General features: G+C 53.6%; 2 protein-coding genes across 2 annotated transcripts in view; one reads left to right on the forward strand and one right to left on the reverse strand.

Moving 5' to 3' along the window:
* AMFR (autocrine motility factor receptor) overlaps positions 1-9,737 on the forward strand; it is a 43,534-nt gene extending 33,797 nt beyond the window's left edge. The window contains 4 exon segments of the mRNA XM_030298041.1: positions 2,405-2,539; positions 4,242-4,325; positions 7,378-7,562; positions 8,225-9,737. Of these exon segments, the coding sequence (XP_030153901.1) occupies positions 2,405-2,539; positions 4,242-4,325; positions 7,378-7,562; positions 8,225-8,372 (552 nt within the window). The 3' untranslated portion in view covers positions 8,373-9,737.
* A 2,621-nt stretch (positions 9,738-12,358) lies between these two features.
* The window catches only part of GNAO1 (G protein subunit alpha o1), a 172,781-nt gene continuing 165,584 nt past the window's right edge, over positions 12,359-19,555 (reverse strand). The window contains exons 7-9 of the mRNA XM_030298706.1: positions 18,069-18,222; positions 14,691-14,906; positions 12,359-13,697 (exon numbers count right to left, since the gene is read on the reverse strand). Coding sequence (XP_030154566.1) covers positions 14,719-14,906; positions 18,069-18,222 — 342 coding nt within the window. The 3' untranslated portion in view covers positions 12,359-13,697; positions 14,691-14,718. The remainder of the gene's footprint in view (positions 13,698-14,690; positions 14,907-18,068; positions 18,223-19,555) is intronic.

A 19,555-nucleotide genomic window follows, 5' to 3' on the forward strand; every position in this document is an offset into this window, starting at 1 on the left:
GAAGTAAAGATGGAAGAGGAAGACGGGAAGCTGGAGGGTGGGGTCAGGAGAGAGGCATTCGCCTCTGTTAGGAGGGCGGACGGAGGCAGCTCCAGCGCTTCGTTGAGACATGGTTTAAGTAGAAGGCCTGGCTCATGATAACCAAGAGGCAGAAGCAGCCTGAGTGTCTGCCAGGTGAATGGATGAATGGATTCCAGAAGTGTGGTACATGCACACAGTGGAATATTAGCCAGCCTTAGAAAAGCAGGAAATCCCATCACGTGCCCCAACATGAATGAACCTCCGGGACGTTACACTAAATGAAATAAGACCATCACAGAAAGACAAACACTGCAGGATTCCCCTCAGATGAGGTCTCTAAATTAGTCTCACTCTTAGAAACAGAAATTAGAATGGGTGTTGCCAAGGGCCAGTGGGGAGGGCGATGGGGAGTTGCTCCTCAGGGTTTCAGTTTTGCAAGATGGCAGAGTTCTAGAATCTGTCGCACGGTCATGTGCATATGGTTCGCCCTACCGTACACTTAAAAATTGTTAGGATGATTATATGTTTTTGACCATAGTAATAACAGAAAAAGTCCTGGGTTCCTGCTGCCTCTTGCTTCCTCAGGAAGTGCTCGGCCACGTCAGCAGTGTGTGTGAGTGACGACCTAATGGACACAGATGGTCTGCAGTGTGGCGGCCTAATGCGGCCACCCACCGGCTTGTGTCAGGCTCTGTGTGTGGACTTTGGGGTCTGGCAGCTGTTGAAGTCCTGCAGGTGGATCACCTCGCCTGCTCCCTAAAAAAATCAGAATCACGGGCGCGTAACCCTCTAGGAATAAGAATTACTCTTGGAGTTGGTGTGTTTAGCATTCTCTGATAGTCCCCGGTTGGTCTTTCTCTAGCTCCATGATGGATTGGAATAGCCTATTCTTAACATAATTAGTTTACTAGAACCATACATTTTTTATAAAGATCCAATATTTAATTCACTGGATTTTCTGGAAGAAAAGCTTTGGTCTGGTAAAATGAATCTCAGGGAAATGAGGGGGAAGCTGTTGAAGAATGGAGAAGAATGTTACCTGATTGTCTAGGTTTTTATGGACTCTTCTTCACTTAGTGTTCATTTGACCCTGGGGCGGAGGGAATGATCAGCTCCCGTTCATAGAAACCCTGAGGGGACCCAGAAGTGCGGGGCTATTGGTCCCACTGCTGGGCTCTCCCTGTCTAGCCCTCCGACCCCAGTGAGACACTAAGCGAAGCTTTGTGCGTGTTTCACCCTGGTCTTTGCTCTCAAGGCCCTGATGTTGGACACCTTCTCCTTCTGCAGTTACAGTGCTGTGCTCCTGAGGAGCTAATACCCCAGTGGTAGACTTCCTTATGCCTCGAAAGCAATCACATTTTTCCTGCTCTTTTGTTCTTTTGATCATTGGGGCTTTTCCACAATAAAACCATGAACATAAGCATTGTACATTCTCATAAGCATATGTACATTGTACATAAGTATGTACATTCATTTAATGTACATACCTGAAAAATAAAATCTGGGCCTTGGATGCAAGTATGGGTGGTAGTGTGCTGGGAGACCTGTGCCATCTTCCCCTAGACACAGACTGCTGCTCAGAGCCCCGCCCACGTGGACTCTGAGACGTTTCTAGAGGGCAGTTTGAAACCTACAGCTCTAGTGTTATGAATTTACATTCTTTATAATCTTTTTTTTTCTGATGGTGGTGTAATAATTTACATCGGGTAGATTCACCCTTCGTAGTGTCCGATTCTGTGAATTTTGTCAAATTCATACGGTTGTGTGGCCACCACCATACTCAAGGTATAGAAGAGTTCCATCCACCCTGCCCCAGATTCCATTGTGCCCTTTTGTAAAATTGCTTCCTCTCCCCACCTTCAATCTCTGGCAACCACTTACCAGTTTTCTGTCCCTTTAATTTTGCCTCTTCTAGAATGTCATGTAAATGGAATTATACAGTGCATAGCCTTTGAGCCAGGCTCTTTCACTTAGCCTAATGCATTGGAATTTCATCCATGAGGGTGTGGTATCAGAAATTTGTTCCTTTTCGGCATTATTCTTTAAGGGGAACACATTTTTTTTACCTGAATTATACCGAGCTTTAAAATGAACACTTTTTAAAATTGGGATATTCTAATTGAACCTGTTTCGGGATCCAGCTGGATTTCCATGCTCTTTTTATTTTGAAATCGAGGCTGTTCCCAGCTACCTGTTTGGCATCCTAGGAAAATGCTAGAATGAGTGAGGTTTGATGGGGATCTGCAGAATAGAGGGGCGCCTTGCCTGTGTTTTCAAGGCGGAATGCCGAGTTCAGTGCTCAGAGCTTGCCATACACCATGACCCCAAGGAGTCACTGTTGAAGGTGAACGTTTCCAAGGCTTCCATATTTGTATTCCTGCAGGCTCATCAGATTCAAGAAATGTTTCCCCAGGTGCCATACCACCTGGTGCTGCAGGACCTCCAGCTGACACGCTCGGTAGAAATAACAACGGACAACATTTTAGAAGGACGGATTCAAGTACCTTTTCCCACACAGGTACACTGGGGTTTTATGCATGAAAAGTGGATTCTGTCTTCACAGAGATTTAATCCTGTAGTTTAACTCTTTAGTTACTTAATTGAATATCACTCATGATTTGATGAAGGGTCTCTATGAATGTCCTCACTTTCCAAAGTTTGAGGGTAGACCCATCAAAGAGGCTCAGATCCTCAGACAAGGACAAGTGTATTTGGGTAATTTTTTGTACAGATGCACACCCCACATCAGCCTGCCCTCGCCAGTCCAGGAGGTCATAACCTTGGTTCCTCTGGGATGAGGATTGGCAACCTTTCTCTGTAAAGGGCAGATAGGCGTAGGCTTTGTGAGCCATGTGGCTCCTGTTGTCGCATCTCAACTGTGGCTGCTATAGTACTGACAGTGTGTGGATGGATGTGCGTAACTGTGTTCTAGGAAAAACTTATCCATAAAAATAGGTGGAGGGTGAATTTGGCTGCGGGCCAAAGCTGACCCCCAGCTCTAGGAGGTAATGCCCTCTGTTCCCGGTTGGCTTTGCACATTGGTGGGATTTTTTTCATTAGCTGTAATAGCTATGATACTTCGGTTTTTAAAAGGTCACATTTCCTGGCCCATTATATAACCTCTTTGATGGGCACAAGAACTATTAACATTTGATTTATTTACTCTCATTTTTATTATTGGAATAGAGTTGACATACAATGTTATATTAGTTTCAGATGTATACTAGCGATTTGACGCAGTGTTAACATTTCAAAACAAGGTTCCTGGCAGGACCAGGGGATAGATAACATGACCAAGAGTCATTTAACAAGAAATTATTCAACTTCATGTATAAGACTATGTAGAAATCTATTAATAAAATCCGAAAATTTGAGAATCTTTCAAGAGAGAATGAGCCTAGAGCATGGAGTCAAATGGGCTGACATTAGACTTGCCTTATCTGTCCTTCCCTATTTGACCTGGCTTTTGGCTTTGGATTATCCAGCAGCAGAGCCTGGGACAAGGATTCGAGTGCCAGTGGTTCATCTGGGAAGGTTGCAGGAAACAGGCAGCAGGTGGGGCTGTGAGATGGCGGTGCGGGGAAGGCGGCCAGTAAGGGTTTGTTACCCGGCAGGTTACTGTCATGGATGCCTAGAGCTTGATCCCACTGGGGCCTCCCAAGTGGCAGTGAGGAGGGGCATTTATATGCCACTTCCCGTCAGCTGCTGGTTGACTGGGGCTCAGAGTGACCTTGTGCAGCCAGAGTGAGCTCTCAGGCAATGAATTACAGAAACTGGCCGGCCCACACTGACGTGGCAGGACCTGCAGGGAGATGGGCAGGGCCCCAGAGCATCTGTGGCCGTGGCCAAGATCTCAGACTGGCTAAAAACGAGAAGAACGACAGTACCTATTTCATAGGGTGTTAAGATAAACGAGATGGTCACGTTGAGTTTCTGCAAGCGTTCAGTCAGTGTTACCTGCTGTCGATCTGTCACCGTCCAGTCACTGTCACTGAGGAGAAACTGAATGCGGTGCCAGTTGATGACTCAGACTCACACTCAGGCTCCCTTGTCTTCTCTTCGATCTTAGTAGCATCTTCATTTCTTTGCTGCTGCAGACTCTGTCAAAGCCCAGACAGCATTGGGGACCGGAGCTCCCTCTGCACCCCGGGATTTCTCCGGCCCTGTTCCATAAGCCCCTGAGCAGCTCTGTACGGTCTGTGGTGCTTTTTCTCTTGCAGCGCTCAGATGGCATCAGGCCTGCACTGAACAGTCCTGTAGAAAGGCCAAACGGAGACCAGGAGGAGGGAGAAGCTTCTGTGCAGGTAAGGTGTGGAAGGGCGGGGTGTGTGTGTGTGTGTGTGTGAGAGAGAGAGAGAGAGAGAGAGAGTGAGAGAGAGAGAGAGAGAGAGAGAGAGTGAGTGAGTGAGAGAGAGTGAGTATGGGACCGGGGGCAGTCTTGTAGTGCCCGGCAGTGGTCTTCAGTCCTGCCTTTGATGTGCATGAGGCCTCAGGGGTGTCAGAGAAGGCGTCGTGCCACATTGTTCCGGTATGTCAGGTTAGCAAACCCAGCTGTGCCCACGCCATGGCCTGCATTTCCACCTAGGGCCTGCCACCGCCCGCTCACTGGGCATTATCCTTGGGACCTGGAGGAGAACGGAGTCATGCTGTCCCCGGGCCAGCCCTGCCATCTTGACCTTGAGCAGTAGCCCTAGGAGGGGCACCGGGAAGCTGGGCACAGGCAGGACTCTGGGTGATCGGACTCATCTGAACCCAGACAGGGGCTGACTGGGGCTCGGCTCTCTCGAGCTGAAATCGTTGAAGTCTTCTCCCCAACACCTCCCTTGGCCAACTCAGCGTTTCCAAGTGCTTCCGTGCACTTCATGCCAATGAGACCCTCTGAGTGGTGTATGGGTGGGGAGGAGTGTGGTTATCTTGGGAGCCAGACTGGCCTGGATATCCACTTAGGTGAGTCGAGGTGGCCATCCCTTCCAAAGGCAGCTCCTCTCTCTGGTCTCCAGGGCAGAGGCCCCCCCTCCCCCATGCTCTTAGCCCCCTACCGTGGGGGTTCTGGTTCACACCCTTTGTCTGTAATTCCCATTTGCTTAATCAATTACCACACTTTCCAGAAACTTTCTTGAGACTGGAGAATACCCCAGACAACCCCGTCTTTGTGCTTCTGTGCTTGTGACGTGGGGTTTCCCACACACGGGGCTGGGGGCTGACGCTGGTGCTGCCTTGTCCAGCGGTGTTGCTCAGGGTGACGCTGCTCTTCCTGAAGCAGCTGCTTTGATGGGTCAGTGACATGGAAGCTGCTTTCACCTCGTACCTCGTGTGCTTTTCTCTGCAAACAGGAAGCTCTAGAAATGAAGACTCTCTCAGATCCTGTTGCTGAGTTAAATTTTTCACACCCAAATCCATATTTGGATTGTGCAGCATTCGTAAAGTGGTACCTGGCTTCTGGAGAAGGAATTCAGTTTTGCATTCCCGGGTTTTTGGATAGCAGGCCCAGCTTAGATTTGAGTGCTGGGCTGGCTGGGGGCCCCTCGGGGTAGAGCACGTTCACTTTCTGTCCTGATCTTTAACTCTGTTTTTATAGTTAGTGGGAAGATTTCTGAACTTTTTGTAGCACAGTGAAGGGAATGTACTTACTTCACAAGGAACGTGCTCTGTAGTGTTTCCAGTTGTTCCCAAGTAAGAAGTTCTTGGATAACAGTCCGTTTAGTAAAACCTCCATGTAGCACAAGCGTGGCACTGGCTGTGCTGGTTGGTACCGAATGCGGTCTGTCCCCGGCCTGAGCTCAGGCCTGCTTGGAAGCCAGCAGAACTGGGGGTGCGCATCCGTTTCCTTCCTTCATCTCCCCCATTTACCAGCTGCTCTTTCTACCTCCTCCAGGGTCGGGCTCAGGAGGAGGGCGGGTTAGGACAGGCCACATGACCCCACCATCCCGTGTGTGTGCATGTGCTACATGTGTGAGTGTATCACAGTTGTTACCTGACCCATCTCCCTGTCCCAGCTAGCGGCAGAAGCCTCAGCTGTCCTTCCTCAGAACTTGGGCAGGCCTTTTCTGACCATCCCTCCCTTCATGGAGACCGTATCACCCTCCAGGCGGTCCTTTGGGCCGGGTCTGTTTCAACAACCTCAGGCTGGTTCCCTCCAGCATCTGTGGCCGCCCCGAAGGACACACAGTGGGGCCTTACCGTCGGTGGAAGTTGGACTCGCTCCCCTTTTTTTATCTGCCACAAGCAGGTGTCTTTCTCTTCGACTCCTTGCGTGTGTTAGTCACCACCAGTCCCCGGGGGCCCCCAAACTCTAGGGAATAGGAGTTTGGACACATGGCTGTCTTGAAGTCCCCTCATTCATTTGACTGAAGGTAGGGAAGGGTGGTGAGGTCGCGTAACAAGTGCCACACGCCAAGAAATCTTACAAATGTGCCAGTCTCTCAGCCTCTTCCACTTCAACACTCTTGTCACCTAGAGGTGGGTGCTAGGCTGACACTGGCCAACCTGGGTCTGTCTGGTAGCAGGAACATCAATGTTCAGGCACTGGCCTAAGTGTGCGCCTGGGCATTGCTGCAGCGTTCAGAGCTTTAGCCAAAACCGAGAGAGTCCCATTTTAATATCCTGTTACACAAAGAGTCTTGTGATCTCATATCTGTTTTTAAAAAGATCCTTAGAAGTTACCCTTTTTAGGGGCACCTGGGTGGTTCAGTCGGTTAGGCATCCGACTTTGGCTCAGGTCATGATCTCACAGTTAATGAATTCGAGCCCTGCGTCGGGCGGGCTCTGTGCGGATAGCTCAGAGCCTGGAGCCTGCTTCAGATTCTGTGTCTCCCTGTCTCTCTACCCCTTCCTGGCTCATTCTGTCTCTCTCTGTCTGTCTGTCTGTCTCTCACTTTCTCTCAAAAAGAAATAAACATTAAAAAAAAAATTACCCTTTTTTATCTGCCTGCCTCTGTTTTCAGAATCAAGTGAGGGTGTAAAATTTGTGTAGTAAATGTGATAAGACTTGTTTAAGTTTCAGAGCAATTAGTAGAGTTGAACAAAAAATTCCCAGAATGTAAATCAACTTGGAGTTAACTTTATTGTTTTCTGAGAGTACAGTTTCAAGGTGTCTGTGTTTTTCATACCGGTGATCATCTACAAAAAATTGCACTAATCTTGAACATCTGGCGTGAGTCAGGTGCTGTTCTTAGTGGCGCACAGGCCTCCCAGAGCCCACGCCAGCCATTATTCATACGCCGATGGTTCCCCACCTGGCAGCCTGGCTCCCTGTGGGTGCAGAAGAACACTGTTCGGGGCACTCAGGTGGGGCGGGGAGTCCTGGCAGGAGGGCGGCCCGTGCTCACAGAGGCCCCCTGCTTCCTCTGTGCCCAGACCGAGCGTGTGCCCCTAGACCTCAGTCCTCGGCTGGAGGAGGCCTTGGACTTCAGCGAGGTGGAGGTGGAGCCCGGCGAGGGCGAGGACTTTGAGGCCCGGGGGAGCCGCTTCTCCAAGTCTGCGGACGAGAGGCAGCGCATGCTGGTCCAGCGGAAGGATGACCTCCTGCAGCAGGCTCGCAAGTAAGTCGACCCTCCGGCTCTCGCTCGCGCGTGTCTCCGGTCACAACCCGGTGGCCCGGGGACCCTCGTCGCGTCAGGCCCACGTCCTGCCTTTTTAAACAGATTCCAACATTGAAAAGCCATTCAAAACGTTCAGACTCCAAACCTCTCTTGGAAAAGCAAAGGGTTCGGACCTGACCGGTGTCCCCCAGTGAGCTCCCAGTGACACCTTTGGCCACACCTGCACGGAGCGCCCACGTGCCGTGTGTCCTGAGCCCTCAGCGGTGCTTCTGCTTCTCCGAACTCTCGAGGGGAGCACTCTAATTGCATCCACGTGAGAGGCAGGGCTGAAGGAACAGGCCCAGAGAGGCCGACCCGGCCCAGTGTCCGCTCCCAGGCCGCCCTCCTGGCCACTGGGCCTGCCAATGGAGGTGTGGGGTGGCCCTGTGGTGGCCGGTGGAGAGGGGGGGCCGGACAGCCGCTTGACGGGCCTCCTCCCCGATGCAGGAAGCCTCTACCCCTCTGTCCGGGGACAGGTGTCTTTTCCACGGGCTGGTGCCAAGTGACCGCAGGAAGGTGCCCGGGAAGCTGTGTGTTTCTGCGCGTGTGTGTGTGTGTGTGTGTGTGTGTCCCAGAGCGTCCCTCGTCCCTCGTCCCTCACGCGAGGCCTTTGGGTTTTGTAGGCGTTTCCTGAACAGAAGTTCTGAAGTCGACTCGGCCTCGGAGCGCTGCCCCTCGGCAGAAGGCACAGCCTCTGACCCCGTGACCCTGCGTCGGAGGATGCTGGCCGCGGCCGCCGAACGGAGGCTCCAGAAGCAGCAGACGTCCTAGCGCTTCCTCGCCGTCCGCCGCTGCCGCCTCCGAGCAGCGCGCCGCCACAGAGGCCCGGCCCCGCTTCTGCCGCCGCCGGAGGAGGGGTCGGCTGCGCTGCCGCTGTATAAAGCATGTGGTCTTAATAGTGTTTGGACAGCTGACAAACTTAATCCTTTTTTGTAATACTTTCTATGTGACATTTCTCTTCCCGTTAGAAACACTGCACATTTTAACTCTAGGCATGATCTCTTCTGGCGTCGACCGGACTTCTTAGGGGGCGGGGCAGCCGAGAGGAAGAGGGCAGCCAGGAAACCCTGAAGCAGGCTGCTCCGACTACTGGGTTACTGCTGCTTGTGGAGGTCACAGCAGACGCTGGTGTCTTTAGCCCCAAGTCTGGCAGGAAGGTGAGGGGGGGGCCAGGATTCATAAAAAGCCGTGCGGAGATGTGCAGCGTGAGCCCGACTCCACCGCCGGGTGGTTTCTGTCGTCAAGCTGCTGTTCTCGCTTGGGCGGCATTCAGAACGCTACGGAGGCCAGACGAGCGGGGCCAGAGCCCTGGGTTGGCGGGGGCATCTCGGAAAAGTGACTCCTGATTTGCTATGTAGAGCAGAGGAGGGGAAAGCCTGGGGCTGCGGAGCGTGAGGAGGTGACCTGTTGTGTCCCAGGACATCGGGGACTGACTGCCGAGCTCCAGTCTGAAGTTGGCTTTGTTTCCGTGACCACTGGTGCTCCTGCGGCTCACGAGTACCTCTGAGAGTCTGTCCCCCCTCTGTGTTCCAGACCCGGGGAAGGCCAGCCCCGAAAGGACTGAGCAGCAAAGCTTTGGTTTATGGTTCTAGTTCCTTGGTCAAGTCAGTTAGGCAATGCCAGGGGCTGTGGGTTTGGTCCTTTATAGAAAAGGAGAGCCTTACAAACTGAGCAAGTCACTGTTAGAGGGCTTTCTTGAAGACGTAAGAGATCTTTTTTACTTTCTTCCCCAGAGCCCTTCATTTTCATGACTTTGCTCCTGTTGGTTTAATTAAACATAGAAAGGTAAGATGCTGAATCCATCTGCCTCGGAGCGGACCCAGGTCCTGAACCTGTTCAAATTCTTCCCACATTTAACTTTCAGGATTTGAAACACGCAATCGTAGGCTACATAGTTCAGTTTTATGTTCTGTTGGATTTTTTTTTTTTTTTTTTTTTTTAATGTTTGAAAGCATAGTTTTATGGTAGTCCTTCGGGGAAGAATCCAGTATTATCTAAAATGATTGGCTAAGTTAAATGTATTTTACATAACTGAACGTTTTCGGAATGTTGAAACGTAATTGAAGAGAACAATGGGTAAATGTTTAGGCCGAGATAATTTATTTGAATAAATCTTTCAAAAGCCTTACCTTGAAATGCTGTTAGTAAATTTCTGTGATTTTTAAAAAAAAAAATGGTTTTGTTTTGCTGAGAGCATAGCTATTTGTTTTTATTGTAAAACAATAATAATAATAAAAAGCAAACTCTTCTAGTGTGCTGTGTGTGGCTGGACGCTAAGGCAGTTTTCATCAGAGGTGCCAAAGTTAGACCGCACTTTGATTCTCTGTGTACCGTTTTTGGAGAGTTTTTCCCATCCTTACACCTTGCAGGTGGCACACATTAACGATGACCCTAATTCCACGTGTTCTTAGTTGGAGACGTGTGGAAGGAGAGAATGGTTGAGACACGGTAGAGGGTCCTAGGACCTTGGAATATAGCAACATGACAGTGATCAAGGCGGAGACCTGCCTTCCATAGCTTAAAATGACCCAAGAAGAGCAGTCCTAAATTCACCCATAGGTTTTGCAATTGGACAGCAAAGGATCCCGGGCCCCATACAGTCTCTCGGTTTTTGTCGCTTCTTGGGGGCATCTGGGACAGATGCTAAGGGCGGTGGCGGGAGGCCAGTTCAGGGTCTTGTTACATTGGGTGGGGCCCCGTCCCCAGCCCATTACATCTTCCGTGTCCTGGCTGTCCCCGGGCTCAGGGCGCCTGCCCTGTGCTCAGCCACCCTCGTTTGGAGCTGAGGGCAGGCTGCTGGTTCAGGCTTGTCGGCTGAGAACAAGGCGCCTGACCGGGCGGCGTGGTGAGCGCTGGTTGGGTTGCCCTTGCCCTCTGCCCTCTTCTGCCCTCTCTGGGCTCTTCTGCAAGTGGTCTGTGTTGCTCCCTCCATTGTCCTGCGGGCCTTGTTTTGTTGACATCTTAGTTTCTCCTCAGTAGCCCCCCGCTCCCGAAGTTTGAGGCTCGTCCAAACCACAGAACAGTGGTCCTTGTGAATGTCTTGTGCGGCTATAAATCCGAGGTGTCCAGGTGGCTGCTTGGACCTAATTTCCCTCCCACCGGAGCGGTATAGACAATGTGTGCTCTCTTATCTTTAGCCAGCAGATGTCCCCTCGGGGGTGGAAAGCAAGCCGAGCGCTGAAGTGGGGAGCCAGGCCCTGCTGCCGAGCTTGTCCAGGAGTAACCGCCCGCCTGCGTGGAAGGCCCTTCATCACCTGGAAGCCTCTGTCTCTCATCTCGTCGCCCCTGCTCCTGTTAGGTTAGAAGTGGTTCCAAACCGACTGCACATTAGAAACACTCCTGGAGCTTCTAGAAGCCGTGGTGCAGGAGTTCTGCCTCCATGTTCCTTGTTCTAATTGAATTGGTCTTTCCCTGCAGTCTTTGCCCCCGAATGCTTCCTGACTTCCGTTTTAAGGGAGATAAGGCAAAGATACCTGTTGGTTTTACCTACAAAACTCACTCGAAAGTTAGGAAAGAACACTAGAAGATGGCCCGTTTTTAGGGGAAATTCAGGTAGAGAAAGTCCTGGTGTCCTTTGACTTCCGTCTCTGTCCTGGTTTGCCCCCTCGACCGGTGTCCTGTCGGGTTTGTGGCCGAGATGGCAACCTTGCCGTGACGGAAGATGGTGGTGGGCAGCCCCCTGCGGACAGGTCGGGGGTGAGGGTTGCGGGTGGAAAAAGCACTGGAAGGGAGGCTCGGCCCCGGCGGAGGAAGGCCTAGGGTGCCCGATCAGTTCTTGCACACAGCCTCTTGTGAGGCCAGGCTGTCTGCAACAGGCCTCTCCTGCCACCCCCGCTAAATCTGAAACACCCTTTGGGGTGCCAGCAAGAGCGCCTCCCTGGCTGGCAACTGCCATTTGCTGGCGCGTGGAGAGGGGTCCGACGAGCTGACCTCTTCCCGGCCCTCCCGTCTCCCTGGATGGCTGTAGCACCACCGACTGCTTGGCTGACAAGCGATCCTTGTGTGGACACCACACAGGGACTCTGCTGGGCTGTGTCCCCTCTAGGTCGCAGCCTCGAGCACTTGGCTGGTTATTCCAGCAAAAACCTGGTAAGCTTAGGGGAGAGGTGGTGGGGCCTGCAGCCTGGAGGAGAGGAGAATCAGGCTCCCGGTGCCAGGCTGTGCGGACCTCAGGCACCCTGTGCGATTCGCCTGTGGTGGGTGCCCCGTATGCCGGCACAGGAGGGGAGATTTTTAAAGATGTCCGAGTGGATGGGTGTGGCCCCTCGGGTGCAGAAGGCCCAGGCAACTTGGCCTCATTCTTAGGACCACCCATCCCCCCCTGTTGCAGAACCACTGGTTCAGAAGAAACAAGTTCCTGTCTTAGCGGGAGGTTTGGGATTACCTGCCATTCCATTTATCTCCCCCACCATTTATTTCCCATTTCAGCCCTCAATTCCACCCTCCTCCCGAACCAGCTAGGTGAGGAGGAGCCGGGGCCAGGAGGAAGAGGGCATCCACAGGTGGGCATGGCCGATCGCTGGGCCCTCCTTGCTCCCAGGGGGCTGTGCTCAGCTGGCTCCCCTTGGTGGCCGCACCGAGGGGGGAGGTGGATATGGAGAAGGTCTGGGTTTTGGGGGGGGAGGGAGGGGTGATGGGGGTGGGGAGAAGGTCCTTATCTGGTACCTACAGCCCTACCCACCAGCCTCCCCAGTGTCTGTGGCCCAGTCAAACCCTTCCTTCCCCTCCTGTCAGAATGAAGCCCGAGGGTGAGAGACTCAGAATACAGACAAACATTCTCTTTATTGAGCTACACATGAATTTTCCATTAGTCAGAGAAGTAGACTGGCAGTGTGTAAGATATCACAGAAACCTCACCGATTGGGAATAGAAAGGCTTAGAAAGACCCGTGGGCTTTTTTTTTTTTTCTTTTTTCCTTTTTTTTCAAGTTTTTTTTTTCCATATTTTTGATTTTTTTGTGTGTTTTGTCTTTTCACCTCCTCTTTATCTGAAATGGCCGTGACTGGTCTTCTTCAGCAAATAGTAAGTCTTAAAAGTGACACCGTGAAGAGGTTTGGGGTTTGGATACTAGTCAAAGTAGAAATGACATAGGACTGATCATGAAAACTGGCTTTCGTGTAAACACTACATTCCACCTGTTTTTAAAATTTTTTTTTGTTTTTTTCCATCTCATGGTATTTAAAAATTTTTTTTTGTTTGTTTTTGTTCTTTTTATCTGCAGCACAAACATCCCCACATGAGAAGGAGCGGACACAGGTCACTGGAACAAAGGAAAAGGCGGAGAGGGGCGCACACACAAAGGGAGCATCCCTCTGAGAGACTGAGAAGCAAAAGTGTCAGAGGAAAAAAAAAATCCACAACCCCGTTTCCCAGACTATGAGAGCTGAGCCGGTATGTGATACATCGTGCTCTTTGGGACACAAATAAAAACAAAAATGGAAACGATAACGAAAAATCATAAAGGGAATCTGTAGAAAGGAGGTTGTGGGAAAATTGTTGTCTGTAAGGGCTCTATTTATATACGTTTGTTCGGTACTCTTTGGCAGCTACTGGCCAGTCAGAGCTGTGCTTTTCCTATGCAAACCTGGAGGGAGCAGGTGGTGGGCAGGGCGTGGGGGTGGGGGGCACCCTGGGAAGCGCCACCCGAACACGCTCCCCTGGGACCCAAGCCCCCAGGAGGGGTGGCTCTGCGGGTGCACTGGGGGCCCCTCTATGCTGGGGATAGAGGTGGCAGGCAGGGGTAGGGGGGCGCGGTGCGGGTGCAGATGTGTATGCTGCTTTATTTCCAAAAAAAGAAAAGAAAAGAAAAGAAAAAAAAGACAAGTATGGATGAAATGGTGAGTTTTCCTTTTTCCTTTTTTTTTTTAAGCTACAAAGCACATGAGAAATGTTCTTTTCTTTTTTCCTTTCAAATTCTAAATGTAAAGACTCAACTAAAACCAGATTCTACAGCATTCTACAGAAATACACAGCCGTCAGTCACTCTGGGGTCGTAGGTTGGACAGGGGCTTGATACAGAAAGGCTGTGTCTTACAAAGGCCAAAAGGTCATGCTACCAGGAGATCAACGTCAACAGCAAAGAGTCCGTGAAGCAGTCTGTAGAGAGAGAGATAAGGGGGTCCAGTCTGACCATTTTCTTTGATTTTAAAAACCAACCAACCAAACAAAACAAAAACAAAAACAAAAACCCTAGAATGCTTTTTAGTAATGTGGGGGTAGGGCAAGACAGGGCCACATTGCAGCAGGTATTAAGAACCCCAAGGAAGCCCAGCCCAGGCCCAGGCCCCCTGGGAGGCCTTACCCCGCAGGCCTCCGACTCAGGTCAGGCCTCCATATCGGGCCGTCCCCTGCTCCCTACGAGGAGAGCCCTTCTCAAGGGGGCTGGCTTCAACTCCGCAGGCAAATTTCAGCCATGGTTTCAGTGTCCCCTCCCCTCAGCTGCTTCTAGAAAGCAGGCCAAGTCTCCCATTCTCCGACTCTCTCGCCTTGTTAACATGAATAAAGAAAACTCAGGAGACGGTGGGTTGGTCGGAGCAATGATTGTTCTAAATTCTTGAGATTAACAACCACCGCCACCCAAAAGAGAAGCATCCTTAGTTTTTCTGTCGTTGGGAGTATAGGGTAGGGAGATGCCTAGGGCGTTGGCCATTTTTTGAAGGGCTTTGGAATTTGCCCAGGAGCAGGACAGAACTGAGAACGCAGCCTCAGCGGGTGGAAGCAGAGAAGCCAGACTAATGGCAGGCCTTTCTCTGCCCTCCCCCTGCTCACAGAAATGGGTCTCAGGGTAAAATCACGTGGCTGTTCTGGAAAGGGATGGACCCCCGTCACGACGTGTGTGCGAGAGCGCGTGCACGCTTTGACGTGCCTGTTCACGTGCTGTCCCAGGAAACCCCTGATGGTCTACGGGATGGTGGTCAGTTCTGTCCGAAGCTCGCTCTAATACAAACTAAAAAGAATTTTTAATATATATCTGTATATATATAAGGTCTTGTTATACCTTTTTAAAGTTTATTTACCAACTTGCATTTGTTAGTGGGGTGTGTGTGTGTGTGTGTACGCGCAAGCTTTTCTGAGTGCCGGAATCATTACCAAATAGGTTGCTATACAGGACAAGAGGTCAGTACAAGCCGCAGCCCCGGAGGTTGTTGGCAATGATGATGTCGGTGACAGCGTCGAATACCACCTGGATATTATTCGTGTCTGTGGCACAAGTCATGTGACAATAAATTTCTTTGTTGGGTGAGCGGTTTTTGCTTTCAAATTGTGCTTGGATGTAGGCGGCCGCGTCCTCATAGGTGTTGGGGCCTGCAACAAGACAGAACAGGGCAGGGGCCCCGGTGAGTGCCGCGGTGGTGCAGGCTGGGATCACAGGCAGAGAAGTGGGTCACGGGTTGTCCAGGAAGCAGGACGAGACGGGGTCCTTACCCCAAGGCGTGGCCGCGTTTTACATTAAAGACCACGTCAGCTTAGCGTTCGCCTGGCTCTTGCCTTATTAAGGCCGTTTACTGGATGTACCCAGGAGCCCTGTGGAGGCGAGGGCCCCAGGTCACCTCTTTGGCTTTCTGGATGAGCACACCGAGGCTGGGGCCCTGGGGCTGACAGTCACAACACTCACCCGTGATCTAAACCAGTCCCGCTACTTCTGACAAACAAGACAGTGAAGTCTGACAGAAGGGTGACCTGAAGGGTGGTGACCCAGGGCTCCCGGGGTCCTGGCCGTGCCTCCTTTCTCCAGGGCTTTCTCTCCCGAGAGGCGTCCTGGCGGGGCTGGGATGTGGGAACAGTGGTATCCCCTGGGTGGGAAGTTTAAGGGGGCTTGCGGTGTGTAACTGGGCCTCACTACCCTCCACAGTCCCTTGGCCATCCCCTTGATCCTGGCTGGGGCCCGGCAGGGATTTCTGTGGATAACGTAAGGACAGTTGTCCATCCAGCTACAACCCAAACCTTTGTGGCTCCACCCTGTAGACAACTTTGAATTATCACGAAACGTGGACCAACACCGAACTGCCTAAAACCCGTTTAAGGAAGATGCCCCCCTTTCATCAGTGCAGCCAGGATCTGGCCAGCACGGAAATGATGTGATCTTATTTTGAGGGTGTGGGATGAGACCCTCCCCTCCCACCTTGGTCTGCCCTGCCCCATTCTCCAGCTGGGGGGTGTGCACCGCAGGGGCGGACCGGGGCTTGGGAGTCCTGTGGCCAGATTAGCAAATAGGAGGGGTGAGAGGTAAGGGGCTGGGGATGTCTGGGACGTGGGGGTCAGGGCAGAGACCGCTCTTCAACCCCACTATCGGCAGGGCACCAAAGGCAAAAGGCGCGGCTGTAGCAAAGACATCAAGTTAGTGAACACGGCACCAGGGTGGACCCCATCAGCACCGATGGAGGTGAGAACCCCCAAGGGGCCCCGTCCAGATGGTGGGGATGCCCAGCTGTGGCTTCGTAGCATCTGCTGAGATGGCACCTCGCACAGTCCGGCCGTCCCTTCGAGCCTGCCTCGGACACGCAGCCCCCACCAGCCCCCCCCTTCTGGCTTGTCCCACAGGCCTTGGCAGTTCATGGCACCGCTGCATCATTGACCATTTGTCATCCATCATGGTGGTGTGTGAACTCAAACTGGATTCTCTGGAGGCCCTGGAAAACTCAGATGTTTCTGGATTCCAGAGGCTGACTTTCTTCTGGGGGCACCGAGAGCCCCGTGCTCCGCAGCACCAAGACTGACCACTCTTCGGACCATGTCCCAGGTTGGGGTCCCACAGGGCGGGCCCCTGGGGACGAGGGAGGGTCTTAGGGTTGTGCCTGCCCCCTGAGAAGGTGGCACTGGCCTGAGAAGGCCTGCTGGGGCTTGTGGCTACCAAGCCCCTCTCCGGTCACCACAACTTTCTAAAGACCCGAATCGGTCCCGACGGACCTTAAGCTGAGGCTGCGAGAGACTGGCCAGACTGGCCACAGGCAGGGCCCCCCTCGGCCCAGGCCCTTCCGGTTCGTCCCATGCCCGCCCCCCAGACTCCCTCTAGCCTCCGCGACCGGTTCCCCCTCTCTTGGTTTTCATCCTCTGAGTAACACTACTGACAGTGGCAAGTGGGCTTGGCGCCCAGCTCCGCTCCATCTATCCGCATGGCCGCCCTCGGCGCGAGGCGTTCTTGTTACCCGCTGTGGTGGCCAGATGAAAGGCGGGGCACAGGTGGTCAGCCTGCCCACAGCTGCGGGCGGTCTGGCCCCAGGAGCTGCTGGGGACTCAGCCTGCACCCCGCCTACGGGGGACTGCGCTGCAGACGTCTGTCAGACGGAGCCCGCACCCCTTCCTTCCCCAGGCACCCTGGGCTGGGCCCCTGCAGGTTCCCAAGCGGTGTGGGGTATCAGTGAGGAGACGGGCTGTGCTCCGAACAAGCTGATGGGCCCTCCTCCCCACGCAAGAGTGAGCTGACTCTTCCTCACAGTAGAGATGGATGGAGGGGCCGGCATTCATCTCTTCTGGAATCTGGCTGGGTTCGGGGACCCGGATAGCCCTGGGAGCCGAGTCGATGCCCCTATCTCTCTCCAGGGTCATCAGTTCGTGCGTTCCTGGCTGAGCCAACTTGTGACACATCCTCCTCTGTCGCCACCCCAGGGGCCCCTGGAAGCTTCCCAGTCCACGGAGGGATGGTATGCCATCAGCACCGATCCGGCCTTTAGCAGCGGCCCAGAGCTTGGCGAGAGACAGCCGGACACCTCCCCACCCCTTCAGAAAGAGCTTCTTCGTGGGGATCTGTGATGCCTCCTCCTGGGAGCCCCAAGAGAGGGAAGGTGCGTTCCCCAGAGAAGGCGGAAGAAGGCAGGCAGGGATGGAGGCGGCTTGCAGAGAGCCGGAGTGCTTTGATTTGGGGAAAGGGCCAGGTGCGTAGGAAGAGGGGGACGGCAGCTATGGGGGAGGGGACGGAGAGGGGGACGGGTATGGTGGGCGAGGGGTGGAAGGACCTGGCTGGGCACAGTGCACCCAAGCAGGTAGGGGCTGAAAAGCAGCCCGGGCCCCCTCCCAGACCACGAGTTCACCCTTTCTAATTCATGGCAAGGTGCTGTGTGGCCCAGTAGCCTCCCAGCGCAGGGGCAAGGGGAGGCCACCGGTGAGACTGGGGAAGGCAGGAGAGCTTTCCTAGAGGGTGAGCACAAGACGTAAGGGGAAGCCTGTGGTCCTGTCCTGCCTCCTGATTCCCGTCAAGTCGCTCTCGAGTCACTTGATGGCAACACAAATGGGTCAGGTGGGTCCATTTCCCACCACGCCCAGGGCTGTGTCCCGGGAAGAGCCAAACGGGCCCCCACCCTGCTGGGTTTCTCTACAACCCTGCCCGACTGGGGCAGAGGTGCCCGCGTGCCAGGGCCGGCGGGGGCTGGCCAGGAGCCTGTCCCTGAGCCCACGGGGCAGCCGGGCTCTGGTTCGTGGCTCTGGAAGAGCCCAGGTCCCTGGTGGAGGTGGGACCTCCCCGACACCCACCTGTGTATTCAGGAAAGCAGATGGTCAAAGGTGACTTCTTGATCTTCTCACCAAAGAGATCTTTCTTGTTGAGGAAGAGAATGATGGAGGTATCGATGAAGAACTTGTTGTTACAGATGGAGTCGAAGAGCATGAGAGACTCGTGCATGCGGTTCTGTAGCCCCAGCGGGGGGAAAGAGAGCCAGACAGACAGTGGGAGGGACAGACACGGAGACAGGGAAAGAGAAGAAGAGAGTTAGGTTTGAGAGAGAAGAACAGGGCTGCCCAGCAGCTCAGGTGGGGCTCCTGTGCCCCCACGGCTCCTCCAAAGGCGACAGTAGTCCCGTGACCCGTCACAGCACAGGGCTGCTCGGTTCGGCGTTCAGGGCACCCGACACCATCATCCCGGGGCTAATGGCAGAGACCGGGCTGGGAGCAGCCGTGGCTCCCCGGGTGGGGCTGAGGACAGGGCGACATGGACTCTCCCCATCGCACGGTCCCCCGCCACGGAAGGGTCTGCCTGCGTGGGTGGGAGTGTGTTGGTCGGGGGAGGCGGTGCTGGACTGGGGCCCGAGAGCAGGGCTTCGGCACTTCCCGTCCAGGTGTTTCCTCTGGGGCCCAATCTGTGGGTGGAGACGGTGACTCTCCACCCCTCCTGTGGATGGAGGGGAGGTCATGCCAGGCTCCTGCCAGCATCCTCGGGGGCCACCTCTCTGGGGAGATGCTCCTGCCCGGGCTGCTTCCTGGGAGGCTTCTGGGGGACCACACTTCCTCTGGCCGGGGCAAACTCAGCCATGTCTGACCCTGCAAGCAGTTTGAAGCAATGCAGACACAAAGGACTGCCTTGCACACAGAAGTCCATTTAGCAAGCGAGTGACCACCGTGGGCACTCCAAATAAAGCAGAACCTGAGGGGGAATAGCCTTTTGCCCCGGGCAAGCACTGACTTGTGCTGCGCAGGACCGGGCACACAGACTTGGGTCATGTTTCTTGGGAATGCAGGGGAGCACGTCTCTCTGTGAGCAAAGCCATTTCTGCGCGGGAAGGTGGTTCCTCCGTGAAACGTACCTTCCCAAGGAAAGGGACAGTCACTCATTTTCCCCTCGGACCCTGTCCCAGCCCTGGAAACTTATCCATCCCACACTCAGCTCCATGGATAACTCCAGGCTACACTGTCCCTCTGTCGTAAGACTGAAACAGGTCATTGCGGAGAGGTGGTGTGGGCATCACTGGGCATTATTCCGTGGGTGAGGAACCCATCCCTGGGGCCTCGCAAGCAGTAAGAGCTGAGTGAGCTTCTGGCTCATTCGCCATGGCCACCTTCCTCTATCAGAGCAGAAGGCGGTGAGGAAGACGGCGGAGTGGCCACCGCTGCTCCCCGGGCCCCACTCTGCCAGAACCCAGCCCAGCACATCACCTGCCTCGTGTTATTTAGCCTCATCAAGCATGAGGGGACATTGAGACGTGACAGAGCTGGGGCCCGGAAGAGCGGAGACGTGTACCCGGCTC

Source organism: Lynx canadensis, chromosome E2, assembly GCF_007474595.2.
Source record: "Lynx canadensis isolate LIC74 chromosome E2, mLynCan4.pri.v2, whole genome shotgun sequence".
NCBI classification, from domain to species: Eukaryota; Metazoa; Chordata; class Mammalia; order Carnivora; family Felidae; genus Lynx; species Lynx canadensis.